This window comes from Protopterus annectens, chromosome 5.part1 (genome assembly GCF_019279795.1).
Source record: "Protopterus annectens isolate FY-2018-M chromosome 5.part1, PAN1.0, whole genome shotgun sequence".
Classification (NCBI taxonomy): domain Eukaryota; kingdom Metazoa; phylum Chordata; order Ceratodontiformes; family Protopteridae; genus Protopterus; species Protopterus annectens.
Window position 1 is genome coordinate 601,253,328 of NC_056736.1, and position 24,366 is coordinate 601,277,693.

At 45.3% G+C, this 24,366-nt stretch overlaps 1 protein-coding gene across 1 annotated transcript in view; it reads left to right on the forward strand.

Moving 5' to 3' along the window:
• The window catches only part of LOC122803239 (breast cancer type 2 susceptibility protein homolog), a 675,913-nt gene that overhangs the window by 58,106 nt on the left and 593,441 nt on the right, over positions 1 to 24,366 (forward strand). Inside the window, exon 2 of the mRNA XM_044072837.1 lies at positions 709 to 896. Within this exon, the coding sequence (XP_043928772.1) occupies positions 709 to 896 (188 nt within the window). The remainder of the gene's footprint in view (positions 1 to 708; positions 897 to 24,366) is intronic.

The window sequence follows — 24,366 nt, forward strand, 5'->3', positions numbered from 1 at the left end:
CCCCTTAAGTTGAAGGCACCTCCTCCTGCCTTCAGTAGAATAATTGACGTGTTTCAGCAACCAAAAAATATAACAAAAGGGGTATGCAAAAACAGGATCTTTTACTAGTAATAGCAAAAATGGATATTCATACTGTACAAATTGGTTAAAAAATGTCTGGTAAAGGGAGAAAGGTGTGCTTACATACTTGATGAAGCACTTTACAATATGCACTGTCCTTTGTATATATCTGCTAGAACTTTATGTGGGTTATTGATGGAGAGAATAAACCTAACCATAGGACGTTCTAAGGAGGAGTCCATATTGTTGATCAAGTGACATCGTAAGCATGTGCATCTGTTACTACTTTGTAAATAGCCTTCCTTGGCATTTGGTCAGGACTGGGTTTCTCTGATGACCAGTACTTCAAAAAGAGGCTAGGACCAACAAAAAGAAATCTACCTCAGATATATTCTGATATGATGAGTACACTTGAGTCACCACTTTAAAGGTTGAAATTACTTTCTTCATTTTGATTTATGGTATAAAGAAGAGCTGGATTTCTTTTTGTTGCATAAAATATATGAACTTCATATCCTAAAAATGTATGTATCACTATGTCTTTTAACTTGTTATAATGGAATGTGTGTCCTGAAATCAGTGTATGATATACAAGAGTACAGATTCAGTTAAGGATTTGTAATGTTTGTGTTCATTTTCACTTTTTAGTTATATACTTGTGGTGGCAGCAAGAGTACCGTGAACATCAGTGGTGAGAATGCAGAGTCTTACCAGTTTGTTTGCCAGGAATTTTTCTGCTCAGATGTTTTTAAAGCTGGACATGGTGCACAACTGGCTGATGGAGGATGGCTTATACCCAGCAATGAAGGAATGGCAGGAAAACAGGAATTTTATAGGTACCTAAAGTATTTATTCATCTTGCTGACCTAATAAGGTGAAAATAATAACAGATTGCATAAAATAATGAAAAACAAGTAAAACAGATGTGTGCAGCAAAGGGTTACCATTGTAGGTCCATTATTTAGCATGTGCACAGTAGTCATGTTAAATTTATTAACTGTCTTAAATGAATTAGCATGCTAGAAATAAGCCTCTTCAGTTTTAAATGGGGGGGGGGGGTACACCAGATGTGATGTTACAAGTATGTGTTAGTGTGCATAATTTGTGCTTACAGTACAGACAGAGGACCACAGCTCAACAGAATATTCAAGAATAGCTTTAGAGTTGAAATGGTGGGAAAAAAAATCATAAATCGAAAAGCTCGCACAAGTACTACGCAAAACAGATGAAAGTAGGGTTCAGATGGAGATGAGCATTCATGGTATAAACTGCTGCAAGACGAAGGCTAGATGTCCTCTTCCCACGTTGCAGTATTCATCACCTTTAGGTTATCCTCTGCTTAGGTACCCGAACATCCGGCCAGTATGCAAAAGCTTTAGTCACTGCGAGATACGTGGGACTTCTAATGTTGGTTGTGTGGTGTGTGGGCCATAAAAGTATTGCCTGCATGTACCTTTCCTCAGAACTTCTCTGTTGCCAGTCGAACGTCAGCTCATCCTGCTGTCTCTGCCATCAGATCCTTCGAATTTAAGGTTAAGTACCCTGTTGGGGCCATTTTCTTCTGTTTTTGGTCACTGCATGCCTGCGTAGGTTCATGTTTTCCAGGAAAGGAAAGTGTAGGTTCGGACATCAGATCCCCCATAAGGACACCCACAGCCTCTGACTTTTCTGCCTAGAGCCTAACCACGACCATAAAACCTGCACAATTTGTAAGGCCTTTATTCCTAAGACTCTCCGCAACCATCTGCACGTCTTAAACATCTACCTAGAAAACCAACGTCTTAAATGTCTGGCTCTAGCAATGGAAGAGCCATCCGGTCAGACCTCTGAGCCACCAAAAAAGGCGGCCAAAGATGATGTTCATCATGTTTCACTGCTGCAGTCATTACAGTTGGGTTATCCTGCCATCAGGCGGTCCCACAATTGGCCAGAATTCCAAAGTCTTGGTCCGGTGTCTGTTGCTGTCGCTTCTTCCCTGACGTCCGTGGCCAGGGGTATAATAAAGATGCAGCCGACCCCATTTTCTTCAGTCTTTCTTGCCGTGCGGTGCCCGAAGCAAAAGCAGTTCGCAAGTGCCGGTCGGCCGACTCCTGACATTTTCAAACTCGAATTTCAGAACCGAAGTCTTCAATAAAGCTAAGTACCCCATTGGGGAAACTTTTTCTTGCCTCAGACCGATGTCAGTAAAAGTCAATAATTGCATTTCTTGTGGGAAGCAAATGCCTCATAAGGATTTTCATTCTTACTGTATTCCATGCCTAGGCCCAGACCACAACGTCACTAGTTGTCGGTTTTGTGCTAGATTTAACAAGCGCACTATTAAACATCGGTTTGATTTTGCACGCCATTATTTTGGCCGAAGGTTCAATTATACCATGCCGTTGGAACAACCGATGACCGGAATACACAAAAAACGCAAAGACAAAGATAAGGACAGGCATCTGAGGTCCAAAACTGACGATGAAACCTCTTCTAGGCCAGTCGCCGGTTCTCAGTGAGGCGCTTTCGCAGCCCCTGACACCCGCTACCTCAGAGCCACAGGCCACCTCCGACTCCCATGTGGAGATTTCTAGGCCTCTGGAGACTCAAGGTGTTGGGCCTATGGAATTTAACCCCTCAGATGGGTCCAGAGCCGCTGAGCAGGCATCGGCTTCTGAGGGTGTTTTCAGACCTTTACAGCTTACCATTAAAACAACAACCAAGTCTAAAACTCCAGTAAAGACAAAGAAACAAGTACAGCATTCACCTGGACAGGCCTCCATGCCTAAAAAAACAGATGCTCAAAATGGCTGAAGACCTAATTATTGTGATCAGGGGTTCCCATCCCCCTCCTGATAAAAGGCCTAGGCAGGATACAGACTATGATTCCTCTGACCAGGTTTCCATTTCTTTTGATTCCTCTTCAGGGCATGGATACTCTTTACCCCCCTATGAGGACTCTGATGCTGAAGAATCAATCCCTTCAACCTCTCCTCCTGAGGATTACTCTTTTAGGGAAACTTTACATACCATGAGGGAGCATTTCCATTGGGAGAGCTAGGATTATTCAGAATCCAAGAAAAGGCTCAGAGATTTTCTTTTATTGCCTAAGAACAGGCCCCTTGCTGTTCTACCTGTGTTAGATATTGTGGATGATGTGTTCTCTGAATCCAGTTTAACCCCTGATTCTTTGCCCCCAGCACCAGTCAAGCCAGATAGGTACTACAGAGTCCCTGACTCTCACAAATTTCTTTATAAAAACTCTGCTGCTGACCCAGAAACTATTTCTCAGGGCCTCAAAGGGGTAAAGGCTTCCACTTCTAAAAATCCAGTTCCCTCTGACAGCGATTCTAGAGCATTAGATAGATGGGGGAAGAAAGTTTACACTTCTACAACTTTAGCAGTAAGGGCCAGTTCCACATGCTTAAATACCAACAATATTTAATGTCTCTGTTAATACAGAAAATGCTTACAAGTTCAGAAATCCTGACTATAAGGAAATGCAGGCTTTATTGCATGCAGCTGAACAAGTGGGAAAACATACTCTGCAATGTGGTTTTGATTCATTAGAGGCTTCTTGTAGAGCCGCAGTTACTGGATCTGTGATTCGAAGGCATGCTTGGTTAAAAGAACAAGGTTTACTTGATCATGTTAAGGAAAATTATTGGATGCTCCTTTAGAGCATGATGTCTTGTTTGGTGTTAAGGCAGAAGAGGTATTAAAGAAAATGGAGGATAAGGCAAAATCTATGCAAACAGTGAAGGATTTCTTACAGGTACAGCCACCTCAATTTAGCAGAAATTGGCCTTCTAAAAATTGGTCCTTTCCAGTGTCAGACCACAAAGAGGCAGATACAGATGCCCAAGAGGCAGATCTCAGCCCCAAGGCTCTTACATACCACGACAGTGGGGTGCTTCAATCCCAAAAGGAGGAGAAGACAATTCACAACCTTGTAGGAAACCGTTCCAATGACTTCCCCCTTCACATGCCAAGCACTTACCTTTTGGCAGCTCCCTTAGGGGGAAAACTAGCTCTTTTTTCACAAAATTGGCATATAATCACCCAAGACAAATGGGTTCTGGATATTGTGTCTCAAGGTTACAGGTTCCACTTTCACACTCTACCAAGGCCAAAAGGAATGCCAGACCTGCCACAAAATCAATGGACAGAGGCACAAAACCAAATTACAGCCCTCATGGACATGAGAGCTATTCAAAAAGTGCCACAACAGGAACAAGGACAAGGATTTTACTCAAGACTTTTCTTGGTCCCCAGAAAGGACAAAGCCCGGAGACCCATACTGGACCTCTCTACTCTAAATACTTACCTGGATGTTCCGAAATTCAAAATGTTGACACTACAGCACCTTCTTCCCATGCTGGGCAAGAAGGCTTGGCTAGTTACTTTGGACCTCAAAGAGGCATACCTGCATGTCCCAGTCAGACAAAATTGCAGAAGATACCTCAGATTCATAGCTGGCACAATGCATTACCAATTCTCTGCACTGCCCTTTGGCTTATCTACTGCGCCCAGGGTCTTCACAAAATGCCTGGCACCAGTAATTGCATTTTACAGACAAAGGAATTCAAATATATCCCTACTTGGACAACTGTCTTATTCAAGCAGAGAGCAAGGACATTGTTCTAAAGCATCTGGCGTTTGTAAAAAGATTGCTAATTTGCCTAGGGTACACAGTAAATGAAAAGAAGTCAAAACTAGTGCCCTCACAAGAGATAATATTCCTGGGTGCCATCTTAAATACAACGGTCCAGATGGCTTATCTCATGCCAGACAAGCAAAGACAACTGACTCAGTACTTTCAATCGATGGCAACAAAAACCCAACTCGCTGCAAGAAAAATTCTGCAGGCCTTGGGGTTCATGGCGTCCTGCATACTACTAATACCATATGCCAGACTGCATATGAGGAAATTACAATGGTACCTAAAAAGTGTTTGGACTCAACACTGTCACAGTTTGGAAACAGTAATACCATTTATTCCCTGCCTACAACAGGAGTTTCGCTGGTGGGCACAGGCATGTCACCAAAACAAGGGACGGCCTTTCACTTTACCCACAGCCAGGCAGACACTAACGGATGCTTCGGATTACGCCTGGGGAGCACACATGGCAGGAAAATATATTCAGGGCAAGTGGGCCACAGAACAAATGCATCTTCACATGAATCAGAAAGAGATGCTAGCTGTACAAAATGCCCTAACAGCTTTCAAGGACCTTCTGCATCCAGGACAACTATTGCTAAAGACGGACAACACCGCAGTTATGTGGTACATAAACAAGCAAGGGGGCACTCATTCCTATCCCCTCTGCAGACAAGCCATGACTTTGTGGAGCACAGCACTGACCTATCAAGTTCATCTGCAAGCAGAATTCCTGCCAGGAAAGAAAAATACTCTGGCAGACGACTTAAGCAGAAACATCATGGATCCTCACAAGTGGAAATGAAATCCACAAGTATTCAGCATGATAACACAAAAATGGGGGTGCCCAGACGTAGATCTTTTTGCCTCCCCTCTGAACTGCCAACTACAGAAATTCTGCACAAAGACTTACCACACACAAGCATGGAAAGTGGATGCTCTCTTGTTCAGCTAGAAACCCCTAAAAGTTTATTCCTTCCCACCACTGCCTCTCCTGTCAAAGGTACTCCTAAAAGCCAGACAGGAAAGGCCAAAAATTATCCTGATTGCCCCAGACTGGCCACGCCAGCACTGGTACCCAATCTTAAAGAACTTGGCTCAAGGCCCAGCATGGATTTTACCTCAAATTCCTAATCATCCGACACAACAAAACAATCAGATCCTGCACAGCCAGCTCAAAACCTGAAACCTGGCTGCATGGCAGATTACTTAGCCAAGCAGCCAACACCTCTCTCTAAAGTGGTTATGGATGTCATTTTGGAGGCCAGGAGGCCCAGCACCAGGAAATCCTATTCAGAAAAGTGGAAGGGATTCTGCGCCTGGAACCAGGCTCAAAGCTTTGACCCTCTTGTTCCAAATATTCCTCAGATATTACAATACTTAACTGAGATGCTGGACAAACACCTATCCTTTTCATCCATTAAGATCCACGCCTCTGCCATCTCAGCTCATTACAACACGGATCTATTTTCTCTCATCCATTATTAAAACAGTACCTCAGAGGGGCTAAAAACATAAGACCGCCCCGGAGAGCACCAACACCAACTTGGGACTTCAACTTTGTTTTGGAAAAACTAACTTTACCTCCTTTTGAGCCAGCCAATTCAGCAGAATTAAAATATGTGTCATGGAAAACTGCTCTGCTTCTGGCAGTAACCTCAGCACAAAGAGTCTCAGAGTTACAGGCATTAATGGCAGTGGAACCTTTCATCATTTTTCATCAGGACAGGGTTTCTTTAAGAACAAACCTTACATTTATGCCAAAGGTGGTATCCAGTGTGGCTCTTAACCAAACTATTCACTTGCCAACATTTTATCCAAATCCCCAGAATAAAGGGGAGAGACTTCTGCACTCATTGGACATACACAGGAAGTTACGCTTCTACTTGGACAAAACAAAAGCTTTCAGGAAAACTGAGCAATTGTTTGTAGCATATGCTACAGGATCACAGGGAAAGGCTATTTAAAAGCAAACCATTTCAAAGTGGATAGGACACTATCCGTTTCTGCTACACACAGCATGGAAAAACTGTACCTAGCAACATTAGGCCACATTCCACCAGGGCAACAGCCACTTCGACTGCCTACCTTAGAGGAGTACCTACCAAGGATATTTTAGAAGCTGCAACTTGGAGTTCAGTGCACATCTTTACCAAGCATTACCACTTGCCTCTTTACTCTAAATCCAGAGCTGGCTTTGCCACTGCAGTGCTGCAGGGAGTCATAGCCACCCCAAATCCTTTATAGACCCAGCCACCCAACCTCAGCTTTGGGATTCAACCCAAGTGTAATGACTGCAGCAGTGAAACACGATGAACATAGTGCAGTTTTGTTACCTACCATAAATGTAGATCTTCAAGTGTATTCACTGCTGCAGTCCAGGTTACCCTCCCTCCATCCCCTCTTTCTTAGCTGGGACATATCTATACCTTTCTACCCTATACAACCTATGTGGTGTATTTACTTGTAACTGAAGGTATTGTTTTTATTTATGTATGTTTTATTAACAAAATGTATTGCCTACCTATTTGGGGGCACCTGACATCTGGGGCAAGAAATACTGATAAAAATGGCATCGGCTGCATCTTGTATACACCTGGCGCACTGATGTCAGGGAAGAAGCAACAACAACCCACACCGGACCAAGTCTTTGGAACTCTGGCCGACTGCTGGACCGCCTGACGGCAGGATAACCCAAGTGTAATGACTGCAGCAGTTAATACACTCGAACATCTACATTTATGGTAGGTACAAAACTGTACTTTCTTCGTATTTCACTGTTGCATTTATCACACTTGGGTTATCCTGCCAGGGGTAGCCCTCAGTCGGTCCGAATACCAGCGGCTTAGTATTTCTGCATCGGTTGTTCTCGCTTCAGGACTGACGTCAGGTCGTCAGTGGTATAAAAACAGGCAGCTGATGACATTACATCAGTCTTTCTTGCCGAGGAGCCCGAAGCAGAAGCAGTTCGTACAAGTGCCGGTCGGCCGCTACCTGAGTTTTCGTTTCCGAAAATTTAATCATCTTGAAGACTTCTGAAGTGAAGTACCCTGTTGGGGATCCTTTTTTCTTACTCTAACCAATGTCAGAAAAAGTTAACAATTGTCTCGCCTGTGGAAAACAAATACCACACCGAGATTTCCATTCTTACTGTGTAACCTGTTTAGGCCCAGACCACGAGGTACCTTGCTGCTGTTTTTTTGCTTTGTTCAACGCCCAAACTATTCATCATCTGGCCCTAATTTATTTATTTTATTTATTTATTGCATTTGTTTACCGGGAAAGTCCACTGGGCCTAGGAGAGCCCATTTTCAGTGGAGGCCCGAGGAGAAAAGCTCAATGCCAAAAAGTGCATTGTCATCCCTTTTGGTAAAAACTCTGTACCCATGAACTACCACATAGGCAGTAGTCTACTTAACACCAAAAGTGTGATAAGAGACCTTGGGACACAGGTGGACAGTAGTCTCTCCTTTGATAATCACATCACCACAGTAGTCAGGAAATCCTTATACGTGGCACACCTCATCACAAAAGGTTTCTCATCCAGGAAAAAAGAGGTCATTGTTCCCCTCTACTCATCACTCATTAGACCCATTATAGAGTACAATGCCCCTTTTGGTATATACCTCACAAGACATCTACATCAACTGGAAAGGCCATAGAAATACCTCACAAAGAGGATTACCGGCCTCAAACAGATGCCCTACGCAGGCCGTTATAAAAAACTCCAGCTTTACTCTATCGCACATCGCCTACTCAGAAGCGATATCTGCCTAACATACAAAGCTATGTCTAACCCAGAGCTGTTGGACATGCTCCACGTAAAGAAATCCCAATCCCTCCGAGCTACATGCTCTAGGGACCTAAACCTTGTCATCACAATAAACGGGAACATGCTGGAGGGATAGATTCCTACTCAGAGACTTCCATACTCTGGAACAAACTACCTATCTATAGCAAACAAAGCTCCTCATTAGCACACTTCAAGAAAAATCTTGATGATTGGATGGGAGATAGGAAATTCACCCCGGGGATCACTTCTGTGGCTCTGCTTGATAGGGGCACAGGATAATAATTTTCTTGGGTGGCAAAAGCCAGGGTACCGTTTGGCTAGGCTTATATAGGCCCTAGGGCCAATAGCCTAGTACCTACCTATGAACACGCCCACCACTAGTCCCTCCTCTGGTTCTTTCATCTGTTTGAGTGCCCGGAACTGAGCCATCTGGTTCTGTCTGGCTTGGATCCAAAGATAGCATTGTCTTTGGAATCAAAACTTAATCTGAGTGCTCCAGTTCAGTCAGATCTGGAGAGCTTTCGGAGCAGAAGCTTCCCTCTCAGATCCAAGTTGTTGGAGTCAACTCCAAAGTTATCAGAGTAGTCTCTGTGCCTCAGTGCCTTGGCACTGGGTAGCTCACCTCCAGCCTCCACCTCAAGGAAATTGTTTTTGGAGCAAGGGAGGGCACTGGTCCAAGAACTTGTCTTTTTTTGAGCCAAGGTCTTCTCATTTTCTCCGGGATGGTCTGCTTTTGAGGCAATGAAGAGAGTTTTATCTGCCTTGACAGAACAGACTGATCCAACCCCCTTGGCTTCTACCTTGATGTCTCTGCACTCGGAGCCTCATCACTCTCTACCAGAGAGAGCCAGTCAGAGACTCCCAGGCTTCCCAACAGGGTATCTCGATTTCTTCAGATACCTCCTCAGAGCATCCCACTGAGTGGAGGTCCCTAGGAAGAAAATGTATAGGAGGAAGCACTTGGATTCCACTGAGGAGTTGATCGCAGAAGATACGGACTTCGATGAAGGTGAAGGGGCCCTCACTATCACTTCCTGAAGATGTTTCATTTTGGGACATCCTAGATATTCTAAAGCAGAAAGGTGGTTGGACACCCAGCAACCCTTCATCCGAGGAGCCTGTATTCCTGGAGGCTTTCAGTACTGGCCTGTCTACCTCCTGGGTTACTCCACCTGCTGACGAGTTTCTTGAGTTAGTCTCTCAGCAGGCTTGGAAGGAACCCGACACAATTGAACCCATACCCTGGATACCGGATAAGATTATGGCACCGCCTTCAGGGAAGGCCTTTTGGGCTAAATGGGTGCTCGTAGATGCCATGGTCATGGCAGTGGCCACCAAAAAGGAACTTGCCAAGGAGACTGCCACTGTTCATCCTCCTAACAGGGAGTCTAGGGATATAGACAGGTTTGGGAATCATATATATCCCTTAGCTACCTTGCCTTAAGGTCGCTGAATTATTTGGTACCCTTTACTAGGCTGCAGAAGGATTCGATAAAGGAACTGTCAGTTACCCTCTCAGGATCTATGTCTGCAAAGGTCCAATCATCAGTGGCTTCTCAGTTGGCTGCCCTACAATCTATTTCGAATTCATCCATGAGGCTCATTTCAGACATAGCTGAAGGAACTTCAAGGGCAGTGGGTTCAGACATTTCCATTTGGAGACATGCCAGGATGAGCTTGTGTGATTTTTGTGGAGCCCCTCAAGTCTTCATTCATCAATTCCCTTTTTGACACCACGTCTTTGGCCCCAAAGTGAACAACGCATTATCCAGGTGTGAGAAGGATGGAAAGACCCTGTCTGCCATGGGCGTATATTTTGTGACCCTTCAGAGATCCTTTTCTATGAATCGACGAGGTGGTCGGAAGATGTGGTTCAAGAAATCTAAGGCTCCTTTCCAGGACATACTTGGAGGAAATTCCCCAGGGATAGAGCGGGGGGGGGTTCCATCGGTCGATGGCACCCATGCAGCAGAGGTGGCCCACAAAAACAAGGGTCCAGAGATTGCTTCTTTGATAGACCTTACCAGTGCTCCTGAAAGGAGGCCCAATTGTCCCCCTCTGGAGGCAATCATGGGATCATTTATCCCTGCACCAGAGAGCCTGGCTAAACATAACAAAAGATCCTTGGGTGCAGAGGATTTTTTCCAGATGTTATATAATAGCTTTTTCCCTTCCACCCGCAATCTTAGAGAATCCCTAATATTCCACCCAGTCAGAGGGAACAAGCAGTACTTCAAGTGCAAAACCTGCTAGAAAGAGTCATCCAGTAGGTCCTACCAGACCAGATAGAGTCCAGAACTTATTCAAGATTCTTTTTAGTGCCAAAGAAAGCAGGGGACCGGAGACCAATTTTGGATCTCAGCAACTTGAACAAGTCAGTTTTACGTACCAAGTTTTAGATGGTTACAGTTCAGTCCTTTCTCCCTTTTTATGGGCAAGGACGACTGGATGTGCTCAATAGAACTTCAGGATGCGTACTATCACATAAATATTAACGGATAATCCAGAAACTAATGCTCCGGCTGAGAGCCAGTCATTACCAGTTCAGAGTTCTGCCCTTTGGTCTCACCCATAGCCCCCACGATGTTCACCAAATGTATGGCAGTAGTAGCAGCACACTTGAGCCTGCAAGGATTCCGGGTGTTTCCATATCTAGACAACCGGCTCATTATACACCCCTGACCAGGCATCTGGACATGTTCTCATCTGGGGATAACCATAAACTACAAAAAGTCTCATCTGGAACAGACTCAAAGTTTGGTATTCATAAGAGCTCTGTTCAGCACAAACTCAATGATACCTTCACTGCCTCCCTCAAGAGTTCAAACCATAAGATCACAGGTCAGGAAAATAATCTGCCATACAAAAATTTCAGCCAGCTTGGTCCTTTAAGTTCTAGGATCAATGGGATCAATGTCAGTGCCAATAACACTAGTACCTTTAGTTAGATTTTACATGAGAATTCAACAGTAGATGCTGGCAACACAATGGTTGATACTTTACCTACCCATGTCAACTCTAATACAAATCACTCAGGCAAGAGAGATCTAAGGTGGTGGATTCAGTCAGATCAAGTTCTACAAGGCCATTAGTTCATTCCCCTTCAGTCCAAGGCCATAGTGACCACAGACCCTTCCCAGTTGGACTGGGTGGGGCACTTTCTGTGGAAGACGGTCTAAGGTACATGGCCCCCTAAAAAGGCCAACTTGCATATTAATGTCATATAGATGAGAGCAGTGTTTGTGTTGCAGGCCTTTCAAAATGCTCTCCCTTAAGGGATGATGCAATTCAAACAGTCAATATGTCAGTAGTTTGGTACATCAACAAACAAGTAGGGACCAGATCTTACCCCTTGTGTCTCAAAGTGCTTAGAGTGTAGCAGTGGGAGATCTCATCCATTCGCTTTTTCATAGGAACACACATTCTGAGGAAGTCCAGTATAATAGCAGACAAACTGTGAGCAGGTGTATTCTTCTACCTCACAAGTGGTCTCTCAACATGAACATGACAGAAATTATTTTTTGTTGATGGGGCCAGCTTTGCTGTGATTTTTTTTCCTTCTCCCCTAAACAACAAATGCAGCAGCTGCTTTGCCGTAATACCCCCCCTAACAGGGGGAATCACCAAGGGATGCTCTATTTCACGATTGCCAACCCCCCCCCCCCCCCGTGGTTTACTTTATGCCTACCCACCAATCCTCCTGTTAATTCCAGAATTCCTACAGAAAGCTGCCATGTCGAAGAGCGAAGTCATCTTCATTGCACCTTACTGGCCTTGACAGATTTGGTTCCCATTTCTTTGGCCTCCCATACTTCACCAACCTTGGAATCCGGATCCTACTCCAGACCCTCCTGTCTCACCCGGCAGACATGATCCATCCAGCCATATCAAACCTTAGGCTGACAGCCTGGCTTCTCCAGTTCCATTAACAGCCAGACAACCTATGTTCTCATCACTTTCCGTCATATTATTTTATCTTCCCATAAACATTCAAAGCGTAAATTCTACTTCAGTAAATGAAAAAGATTTGTGTACTGGGCACATTACTACTGAAACTTTTTCAGCTTCTATACGTAACAAACTTTAGTTTTTGGTTGTACTTTTCAAAGAAGGAGCTAGATGATGTTCATTGTGTTATACTGCTGCAGTCATTACACTTGGGTTATCCTGCCGTTAGGCGGTTCCTTAGTCTGCCTGAGTTCCAAAGTCTTGGTCCGGCGTTGGTTGCTGTCACTTCCTCCCTGACATCAGTGTGACAGGGGTATATAAGATGCAGCCGACGCCATTTTCTTCAGTCTTTCTTGCCGCGCGGTGCCCGAAGCAAAAGCAGTTTGCACGTGCCGGTCGGCCGACTCCTGAGATTTTCATTCCGAATCCAGAACCGAAGTCTTCTACAAAGCTAAGTACCCCGTTGGGGAAACTTTTTCTTGCCTCAGACCGATGTCAGTAAAAGTTAATAACTGTATTTCTTGTGGGAAGCAAATACCTCATAAGGATTTCCACTCCTATTGTATCCCATGCCTAGGCCCAGACCACGACGTCACTGGTTGTCGGTTTTGTGCTAGGTTTAACAAGCGCACTGTTAAACGGTTTGATTTTGCCCGACATTATTTTGGCAGAAAATTTAATTACATCATGCCGTCGGGAACTCCCGATGACCGGAATAAATAAAAAGCGCAAAGACAAGGACAGGCATCCAAGGCCCAAAACTGACGACGAGGCCTCTTCTAGGCCGGTCGCCGGTTCTCCAGTTTTCAGCGAGGCACCTACGCAGCCCCTGACGACCGCTTCCACAGAACCACAGACCGCCTCCGACTCCCACATGGAGCTGGCTGGGCTCTCGGACGCACAAGGTTTTCAGCCTACTGAAACTAACCCTTCAGAGGTAACTGAAGTAGCTGAGCAAACCACAGCTTCAGAGGGTATTTTCAGAAATACCCAGTTAACCATTAAACCCTCTGCTAAGTCTAAGCCCCCCTTAAAAACAAAGAAACAGATACAGCATTCTCCAGGACAGGCCTCCATGCCTAAGAAACAAATGGTCAAAATGGCCGAAAACCTAATCACCCTGATCAAGGGGTCCCATCCCCCACTTGATAAAAAGCCCAGACAGGATGCAGACTATGAATCTTCTGACCAGGTGTCCATTTCTTCAGATTCATCCTCAGACCTAGGATATTTTTTACCCCCTTATGAGGATTCTGATGCTGTGGAATCAATTCCATCAGCCTCTCCGCCTGAGGACTACTCCTTTGGGGAGACCTTACATACCATGAGGGAGCATTTCCATTGGGAAGGCCAGGATTACTCAGAATCCAAGAAAAGGCTTAGAGACTTTCCTCAACGCAGACCCCTTGCTTTTCCGCCAGTGTTGGATATTGTGGATGATGTGTACACTGAATCCAGCTTAAACCCTGACTCCTTACCTCCAGCCCCAGTTAAACCTGATAGATATTACAGAGTCCCTGACTGTCACAAATTTCTGTATAAAAGCCCTGTTGCTGTCCTTGAAACTATTTCTCAGGGACCCAAAGGGATTAAGGCCTCATCAGCAAAAAACCCATGGGGAAAGAAAGTATATACGTCTGCAACTTTAGCAATGAGAGCCTTAAATTGCTAGTTTCACATGCTGAAATATCAGCAATTTTTGATGTCTCAGTTGAAACAAAAGATGCTTCCTGATTCAGATCCTCCTAATTTTAAAGAAATGCAGGATTTATTGCATGCAGCTGAACAAGTAGGAAAACATACTTTGCAATGTGGTTTTGATTCCTTAGAGGCCTCCTGTAGAGCAGCAGTTACAGGCTCTGTCATTAGAAGACATGCTTGGTTAAAAGAACACACGTTACCAGATCATGTTAAGGCAAAATTATTGGATGCACCTTTGCATCAGGATGTGTTGTTTGGAGTTAAGGCAGAGGAGGTATTAAAGAAGATGGAGGATAAGGAAAAATCTATGCAAACGGTGAAGGATTTCTTACAGGTTCAGCCTCCTCGTTTTAGCAGAAATTGGCCAACAAAGAATTGGTCCTTTCCAGTCAGACAGACCTCAAAGGGGCAGATACAGACATCCAAGAGGTAGAGATCAAGCGCAAGGTCCTTACAGGCCTCGACAATGGGGTACTCCAGGCCAGAAAGAAGGGGAAGACAGGCCCCAACCATATAAAAGCAGCCTCAATGACTTCCCACTACAGCTGCCAAACAGCTCTCTCTTGGCAGCCCCCTAGGAGGAAAACTGGCACTTTTATATCACAATTGGCATTGCATCACCAAAGACAAATGGGTTCTCAACATTGTATCTCAAGGTTACAGGTTCCACTTTCACACTCTGCCAAGGTTAAAAGGAATGCCAAATCTGCCACCAAGTCAATGGGCAGAGGCCCAAAAACAAATTACAGCACTCATGGACATGAGAGCTATTCAAAATGTACCACCACAGGAGCAAGGACAAGGATTTTACTCAAGACTCTTTCTGGTTCCCAGAAAGGACAAAGCCTGGAGACCCATTCTGGATCTTTCTTCTCTAAACACTTACCTGGATGTTCCAAAATTCAAAATGTTGACACTACAGCAGCTTCTTCCCATGCTGGGAAGAAAGCTTGGCTCGTGACTTTGGACCTCAAGGAGGCATACTTGCATGTCCCTATCAGACAAAACTGCAGAAGATACCTCAGATTCATAGCTGATTCGATGCACTATCAATTCTCTGCACTGCCGTTTGGCTTATCTACTGCGCCCAGGGTCTTCACAAAGTGCCTGGCACCAGTAATTGCATTTTGCAGACAAAAAGGAATTCAAATTTATCCGTACCTGGACGACTGCCTGATTCAAGCAGAGAGCAGGGACATTCTTCTAAAGCATCTGGCGTTCATAAAAAAGTTAAGTTGCTTGTGGTACACAGTAAACAAAAAAAAATCAAAACTAGTGTCCTCACAAGAGATAATATTCCTGGGTGCCAGCTTGAACACACTGACCCAGATGGCTCATCTCATGCCAGACAAGCAAGGACAACTGACTCAATACTTACAATTGATGGCAACGAAGACCCAACTCCCTGCAAGAAAAATTCTGCAGGCCTTGGGCTACATGGCATCTTGCATACTACTAATTCCATATGCCAGACTGCATATGGGGAAACTACAATGGTACCTAAAGAGTGTATGGTCTCAAAACTGTCAAAGTTTGGAAACAGCCTTTTACTCAACCCACAGCCAGGCAAACACTGACAACAGATGCATCGGATTACGCCTGGGGAGCACACATGGCAAGAAAATGTATTCAGGGCGAGTGGCCCGCAGAGCAAAGGCATCTTCACATCAATCAAAAAGAGATGCTAGCTGTACAAAATGCACTTATAGCTTTCAAGGACCTGCTGCATCCAGGACAACTACTACTAAAGACAGACAACACCACAGTTATGTGGTACATAAACAAGCAAGGGGGCACACACTCCTTCCACAAGGTCATGGCTTGTCTGCAGAGGGGGAACACAGCTCTAGACCACCAAGTACATCTGCAAGCACAGTTCCTGCCAGGAGAGAAAAACACATTGGCAGACGACCTAAACAGAAACATCATGGATCCCCACGAATGGGAATTGAATCCACAAATATTCAGAATAACACAAAAATGGTGGAGCCCGGACATAGATCTGTTTACATCCCCAATGAACTGCCAGCTACAGAAATTCTGCACAAGGAGTTACCATCCACAAGCATGGAAAGTGGATGCCCTCTCATTCAGCTGGAAAAACCTGCAAGTATACGCTTTCCCACCTTTACCTCTCCTTCCGAAGGTACTCAAAAAAGCCAGGCAAGAGGAGCCAAAATGATCCTGATTGCACCAGACTGGCCCACGCCAGCACTGGTACCCAAGCTTAAAGAACTTAGCACAAGAACCACCCTGGATATTGCCTCAAATCCCGCATTTGCTGACACAGCACAACAATCAGATACTTCACAGCCAGCTAAAGACCTTAAACCTAGCTGCATGGAAAATTCCTTAGTCAAGCAAGCAATGCCTCTCTCCAAAGCTGTTATGGATGTCATTCTGGAGGCCAGAAGGCCTAGCACCAGGAAAGCCTATTCGGATAAATGGAAGAGATTCTGTGCCTGGAACCAGGCGCACAGCCTTGACCTTCTTGTCCCAAACATTCCTCAGATACTTCAATATTTAACTGAGGTGCTGGACAAGGGCCTCTCCTTCTCATCCATCAAGATCCACGCCTCTACCATTTCTGCTCATTACAACACGGATCCACCTATTTTCTCTAATCCTTTGCTCAAACAGTACCTCAGAGGGGCTAAAAACATAAGACCCGCCTCGTAGAGCACCTACTCCAACTTTGGACCTCAATTTTGTTTTTGAAAAATTAACTTTACCTCCTTTTGAGCCAGCTAACACAGCAGAATTAAAATATATCTCTTGGAAAACTTCTCTGCTACTGGCAATAACATCAGCACGAAGAGTTTCAGAATTACAGGCACTAATGGCAGTGGAACCTTTCCTCATTTTCCACCAGGACAGGGTGTCTTTAAGAACTAACCCTACGTTTATGCCAAAGGTGGTGTCAAGTGTGGCTCTAAACCAAACTATTCACTTGACAACTTTTTATCCAAAACCACAGAACAAAGGGGAGAGACTACTACATTCTTTGGACATTCACAGACAGTTACGCTTCTACTTGGACAAAACCAAAGCTTTCAGAAAATCTGAGCAATTATTGGTAGCATATGCTGCAGGAGCACAGGGAAAAGCCATTTTAAAACAGACTGTTTCAAAATGGATAGGTCATTGTATACGTTTCTGCTATACACGCCATGGGAAACCTGTATCTAGCAGCATTAGATCTCACTCCACCAGGACAACAGCCACTTCAACTGCCTACCTCAGAGGAGTACCTACCATGGATATTTTGGAAGCAGCAACATGGAGTTCTGTGCATACCTTCACCAAGCATTACCAATCCAGAGCTGGCTTCGCCACTGCTGTGCTACAGGGCCTTGTATCCACCCCTAATGCCTTATAGAACCAGCCACCCTACCTCAGCTTTGGGATTCCACCCAAGTGTAATGACTGCAGCAGTGTAACACGATGAACATAGTACAGTTTTGTACCTACCATAAATGTAGGTGTTCGAGTGTAAACACTGCTGCAGTCCAGGTTACCCTCCCTCCTTCCCCTCTTACTTTCTGGTACGTACCTAGGTCTGCTACCCTTTTCCTACCTATGGGGCGTATTTGCTGGTAACTGAAAATTGTTGTTTGCTTTTCTTTTGTATACTTTACTAGCAATTTGAATTGCCTACCTATTTGGGGGAACCTGACATCTGGGTCAAGTAAAATTGAAGAAAATGGCATCGGCTGCATCTTATATAACCCTGTCACACTGACGTCAGGGAGGAGGTGACATCAACCAATGTCGGACCAAGACTTTGGAACTCAGGCCGACCCGCCTGACGGCAGGATAACCCAAGTGTAATGACTGCAGCAGTGTTTACACTTGAACATCTACATTTATGGTAGGTACAAAACTGTACTTTTTTCGTGTTTCACTGTTGCAGTCATCACCTGTGGTTTATCCCTGCTGTGGTAGCTCACGGCTGGCCCGAATACCAGAGTCAATGTTTTTCTGCGTCGACTGCTGACGCTTGCTGCCTGAAGTCATGTCATCAGTGCTGTAAAGGAAGGCAGCCAACTCCATTAAATCAGTCTTTCTTGCCATGGAGCCCATAGCAGAAGCAGTTTGCAAGTGTGCCGGTTGGTTGCTACCAGAGTTTGAATTGCAGCTGAAAACTTCTAAAGCTAAGTACCCTGTTGAGGATCCTTTTTCCTTGCAATAACTGATGTCCGAAAAAGTTAACAATTGCCTCGCCTATGAAAAGCAAATACCACACCGAGACTTCCATTCATACTGCGTCACTTGTTTAGGCCCAGACCACGACATCCCCAGTTGCCGGTCCTGTGCCCTCTTTAATGTGAGAACCATTCATTGTACAGCTCTTACTGTAGCCAGATATTTTCGTCTTCCGTCTTTGCTTTCCGAAATGGCATCCGTCAGCCAACAATCTGTAGACATTCCAAAAAAACAAAAGGCTAAAGATAGAGACAGACCACACAAGGCTAAGCCTTCAGATGACTCTACTGCTAAGCAGGTCGTCAGTTCTTCGGAATTCAGTGAGACGACTTTGCAGCCCCTGATGCTGAATTCGATACAGGTCTCTACTGAGACCCTTTCAGAGTCTGGTATGCCGCAGAAATCTTCTTAGTCTTCCAACCCTTTGGTTGTCTCTGCCTTGGTTGGGTCCTGAGCCGCGATGCAGGCACCGGCTTCTGAGAAGATTTTTCGCACTACCGAATCTAGACAAAAAACTACTACCATTTCTCTCAGACCAATGGATACTCTTAGGCCTAGAAGCAAGGCCACCCCTAGGAAAACTACCTCTAGCCACCATTTTACTCCTGCTCCACCAACCCAAGCTCAAATGCTCAAAATGGCAGATGATCTTAATCACCCTTATCAGGGGTAGTCAGGCCACACCTTCTAAAAGGAAAAAGAGACCTTTCTCCTGAAATAGTGACAGAACAGGAATGTCCTTCAAGGATGCATCTGCAGTCCTTACAAATGGGTTGTCCTGTCGTCAGGCAGCCCTTCGGTCGGCCGGATTCCAAAGTCTGGGTCTGGCCTCGGCTGATGTCGCACTTCACCCGACGTCATAGCTGCAGTTCTTCGGGTATAAAGGTATCAGCCGACGCCATTTTCCTCAGTCTTTCTTGCCGTGCCAAGCAGAAGCTGTTCGCAAGTGCCGGTCAGTCAGAACCAGAGATTACTACTACCAAGACTTCTAAAAGCTAAGTACCCGTTGGGACTCTTTCTTGCCTCAGCCGATGTCAGAAAAAGTGAATAACTGTTTAACTTGTGGGAAACAAATACCTCATAAAGATTTCCACTCTTACTGCCTACCTTGTTTAGGCCCAGACCACCACGTAGCAGCTTGTCTAGCCTGTGCTTCTTTCAATCGACGGACGCTTAGACGCCGGGTCGGAATTTGCTGAGGAGTTTTTGCCCGCTTTTGCTTACAATATGCCGTCGGAAACTCCGACTTCGCAATTAACTAAAAAGCGCAAGGAAAAGGACCGACACTCGCGGTCCGCGGTTTCGGCCGAAACCGTGGTTAAGTCAACCGCGAGTGTCTCGGTTTCGGCTGAAACAGAGTCCACGGTTCTTCCTTCGGCCGAAAGTTTGCCTCCTACCGAGGCCTCATCCAGCATGGCTGAATCTGCTACTGAAATCCCACCTGCTCCTGCAGATTCTCAGGATTTATCTGATACTATACCTTTATATATATCTACTCCTGCACGTGGAGCTGCTAGGCCCCCTGCATCCATGTCGATTAAGGCTTTTGCCAGGGCTAAAGCAGCAAAATCTGCCAAAACTGTACCTGCTAAGACCCTCTCTCACAGGCCTAGCTCTAGTTCTCAAATGCTTAGTCTAGCAGAGGATCTCATTTCTTTGATCCGGGGATCCCAACCTCACCCTGACAGGGCCTCTCACCCACCTCCAGAGAAGAGGCCTAGAGCAGAGCCCCCTGAGCCAGTATCTTCAGATTACTCCTCTGATGATTCAGATAATACAAACCCTCCAGAGGGCCCTTATTCTCCTTATGAGGACTCTGATGCAGAAGACTCCATTCCTTCTGCCTCTCCGCCTGAGGAATTTTCTTTTGGGGAAACCTTGCATGCTATGAGGGAACAATTTCAATGGCAGGGCCAGGATTTTTCAGACTCTAGGAAAAGGCTTAGGACCTTTTTGCATTTGCCACAGCATAGGCCTTTAGCCATTCCTCCAGTACTTCCTGTTGTGGATGATGCATTTAATGATGCTTGTACTGCTCCTGATGTCCTTCATGGATGCATCTGCAGTCATAACAACTGGGTTGTCCTGTCGTCAGGCAGCCCTTCAGTCGGCCGGATTCCAAAGTCCGGGTCCGGCTTCGGCTGATGTCGCACTTCACCCGACGTCATCTCTGTTGGTCTTCGGGTATAAAGGCATCAGCCGACGCCATTTTCCTCCGTCTTTCTTGCGGCGCAAGCAGAAGCTGTTCGCAAGTGCCGGTCGGTCGGATCCAGAGATTACTTCTACCGAATACTACTCAAGACTTCTAAAGCTAAGTACCCGTTGAAGCTTTCTTGCCTCAGCCGATGTCAGAAAAGTTAATAATTGTTTAACCTGTGGGAAACAAATACCTCATAAAGATTTCCACTCTCATTGTCTGCCTTGTTTAGGCCCAGCCCACGACGTAGCAGCCTGTTCGCCTGTGCTTCTTTCAACCGACAACGCTTAGGCGTCGGTCGGAGTTTGCAGAACAGTTTTCGGTTCTGATTTTGCGTACATTATGCCGCCGGATCCTCCGACTTCCCAATCTGCCAAAAACGCAAAGATAAAGACCGACACTGCGGTCCGCGGTTTCGCCGAAACCATGGTTAAGCAAGCGAGTGTCTCGGTTTCGCGAAACCGAGAAAACTGCTCAAAGTACAGCTGAACCTATCTCTACAACTGAGGCCCCTGCTACCACTCTTGAATCGGCCTCAGAAATTTTATCCACTACGGTGGTTGCCACTGATTTATCAGACACCATTCCCTTGGATGTCTCTACCCCAGCACGTGGTGCAGCTAGGCCTCCAGCAGCCATGTCCATTAAGGCCTTCGCCAGGGCTAAAGCAGCCAAGACTACTAAAACAGTGCCTGTTAAACCCCCCCACTACCAGGCCCTCTTCTAGTTCTCAAATGCTTACTTTGGCAGAAGATTTAATTTCATTAATTAGAGGATCTCAATCTCACCCAGACAGGGCCTCTCAGCCCTCAGAGAAGAGACCTAGGGCAGAGCCCCTGAGCCAGTGTCCTCTGATGATTCTGCTGATGAATCAGACATAACTGACCAGCCAGAGGCTCCTTTCTCCAATTTTGAAGATTCTGATGCTGAAGAATCCATTCCAGCTGCTTCCCCACCAGAAGAATTCTCCTTTGGGGAAACCTTACATGCCATGCGAGAGCAGTTCCAATGGCAGCAACAGGATTTTTCAGACTCCAGAAAAGACTTAGGACCTTTCTGCACCTTCCACAGCACAGGCCCTTAGCTATACCTCCTGTTCTCTCTGTGGTGGATGATGCTTTCAATGATGTCTGCTCCGCTCCAGATTCTTTACCCCAGCCCCTGCCAAACCAGACAGATTTTACAGGGTGCCAGATACTCATCACCACCTTTACAAGGCCCCACTTGCAGACCCCAAACTATATCCCAGGGTCCCAAGGCAGTAGCCGACCATAGCTAAAACCCTATTCCTTCTGAAAGGGAAGCAAGGTCATTAGACAGATGGGGTAAAAAGGTCTACACTTCAGCTACTCTCTCAGCTAGAGCTTTAAACTGTCAGTTTCACATGATACAATACCAAGAGTTTATGCTTGATCAATTAACTAAAAAGCTAACCACTGATGAATCTCTTGATAAGAAATATGTATTAGAAATGGTAAATAACATACAACAGGTTAGTAACCATTCCTTAAAATGTGGCTATGATGCACTGGAGGCTTCATTTAGATCAGCCATGACTGGCACAGTGATAAGAAGGCATGCATGGCTAAAGGAGCAAGCTTTACCTGATCATGTTAAAGCTAAGTTGCTAGATGCTCCTATGGATAAGGCAAGTTTGTTTGGTACACCTGCCCAGCAGGTTATGAAGAAAATGGAAGAAAAGGCAAAATCTGTCCAAACGGTTAAAGATTTCTTGCAGGTACAACCCCCAAGGTTTAGCAGGAACTGGCCTGCCAAAAATTGGTCCTTTCCTGACTCCACAAGATCTCAAAGGGGCAGGAACAGACGTTCCAGAGGCAGAAACCAATCCAGAGGAGGTACCTACAGAGGACGACAGTGGCAAGGTAACAACAGAGGCACAGACACAACCACTGCCACTACATCAACACAACCACAGTGACTTAACCCTAAATCCGCCTACCAGGGAACAAATAGCAGCTCCTTTAGGCGGAAAGTTAACCTTATTTTCAAAGAACTGGCACTACATAACAAAAGACAAGTGGATTTTACAAACCATAGATCAAGGCTACCAGTTCCACTTCCACACTCTACCAGTCAAAAGAGGAATGCCAAATCTACCTCCAAATCAAAAAACAGAGGCTCTACAACAGATAATGGAGTTAGCAAACATGAGAGCTGTGGAAAGAGTGCCAACAGCAGAGCAAGGAAAGGGGTTCTACTCCAGACTATTCCTAGTTCCAAGAAAGGAAAAAAGTTGGAGACCAATTCTCGACCTGTCCACCTTAAATACATACATCATTGTCCCAAAATTCAAAATGCTGACCCTACAGCAACTTCTTCCCATGCTGGGCAAGGAGTGTTGGCTGGTAACTCTAGATCTCAAGGAGGCATACCTGCACGTCCCCATTCGACCAATCTGCAGAAGATACCTCAGATTTCTTGCAGGATCAGAGCACTATCAATTCTCAGCATTGCCCTTTGGCTTATCTACTGCGCCCAGAGTATTCACAAAATGCCTGGCATCAGTAATCGCCCATTGCAGACCACAGGGAATTCAAATTTACCCATACCTGGACGACTGCCTACTGCAAGGGGACAACAAAAGCAAGCTGACAACAGATTTACAAAGGGTCATTTACTTGCTACAAGCACTGGGATACACAGTCAATTTACAAAAGTCAAGGCTGATACCATCCCAAACAAGGACCTTCTTGGGCGCCGAATTGGACACAGTAAAACAAATGGCATTCCTAACTACAGAAAAACAAAAAGAACTCCCTCTTTACTTCTTGGCACTAACAAAACTGAACAAGTTAACAGCAAGAAAAGTACTGCAGGCCTTGGGCTTCATGCATAATCTTGGTCCCATTTGCCAGACTACATATGAGAAAACTACAGTGGTACCTAAAGAATTTATGGTCCCAACACAGACACAGCCTGGAAACAGAAATCCCACTAATTCCATGCTTAAAACAGGAGTTCCTATGGTGGGCTCAGGCATGCCAGTCAAACCCAGGCCTACCCTTTCGCAGATGTCAAGCAAGCCAGACCATCACAACAGACGCTTCAGACCTAGGATGGGGGGCCCACATGCTGGACAAATGCGTGCAAGGACTCTGGACACAGGATCAACTTCACCTGCACATCAACCTAAAAGAAATGCTGGCAGTAAAACTGGCAATCCAAAAGTTCAAACCATTTCTCAAAGAGGGCCAGTTGATGATAAGGACAGACAACACCACAGTCATGTGGTACATCAACAAACAGGGAGGCACTCATTCATACCCCTATGCAGAATGACTTTGGAGCTGTGGACCCTGGCACTCAGCTACAACATCCAGTTACAGGCAATATTTGTACCGGAAAAGAAAATACTCTAGCAGACATACTAAGCAGAACCACTTCGGATGCACGAATGGAAGCTGCACCGACATCTTCAAGACCATCTCAAAGAAATGGGGAATGCCTCAGATAGATCTATTCGCATCACCTCTCAATCACCAGCTCAAAAAATTCTGCACAAGGACATTCCACCCACTAGCATGGAAAGTGGATTCGCTCTCCTTCAGCTGGAAAGGCCTAACAGCATATGCATTCCCACCTCTTCCCTTGATACACAAAGTACTACTAAAAATCAAGGAAGAACGTCCAAGGATAATCCTGATAGCTCCAAACTGGCCAAGACAACACTGGTACCCACTACTGAGGAGCATGTCTAGGAACAATATGTGGCCAATTCCCCTGATGCCTTTGATGTTAACTCAGAACAACTACAGCATCATGCATCCAAACCTAAAAACGTTGCAACTGACTGCATGGAAC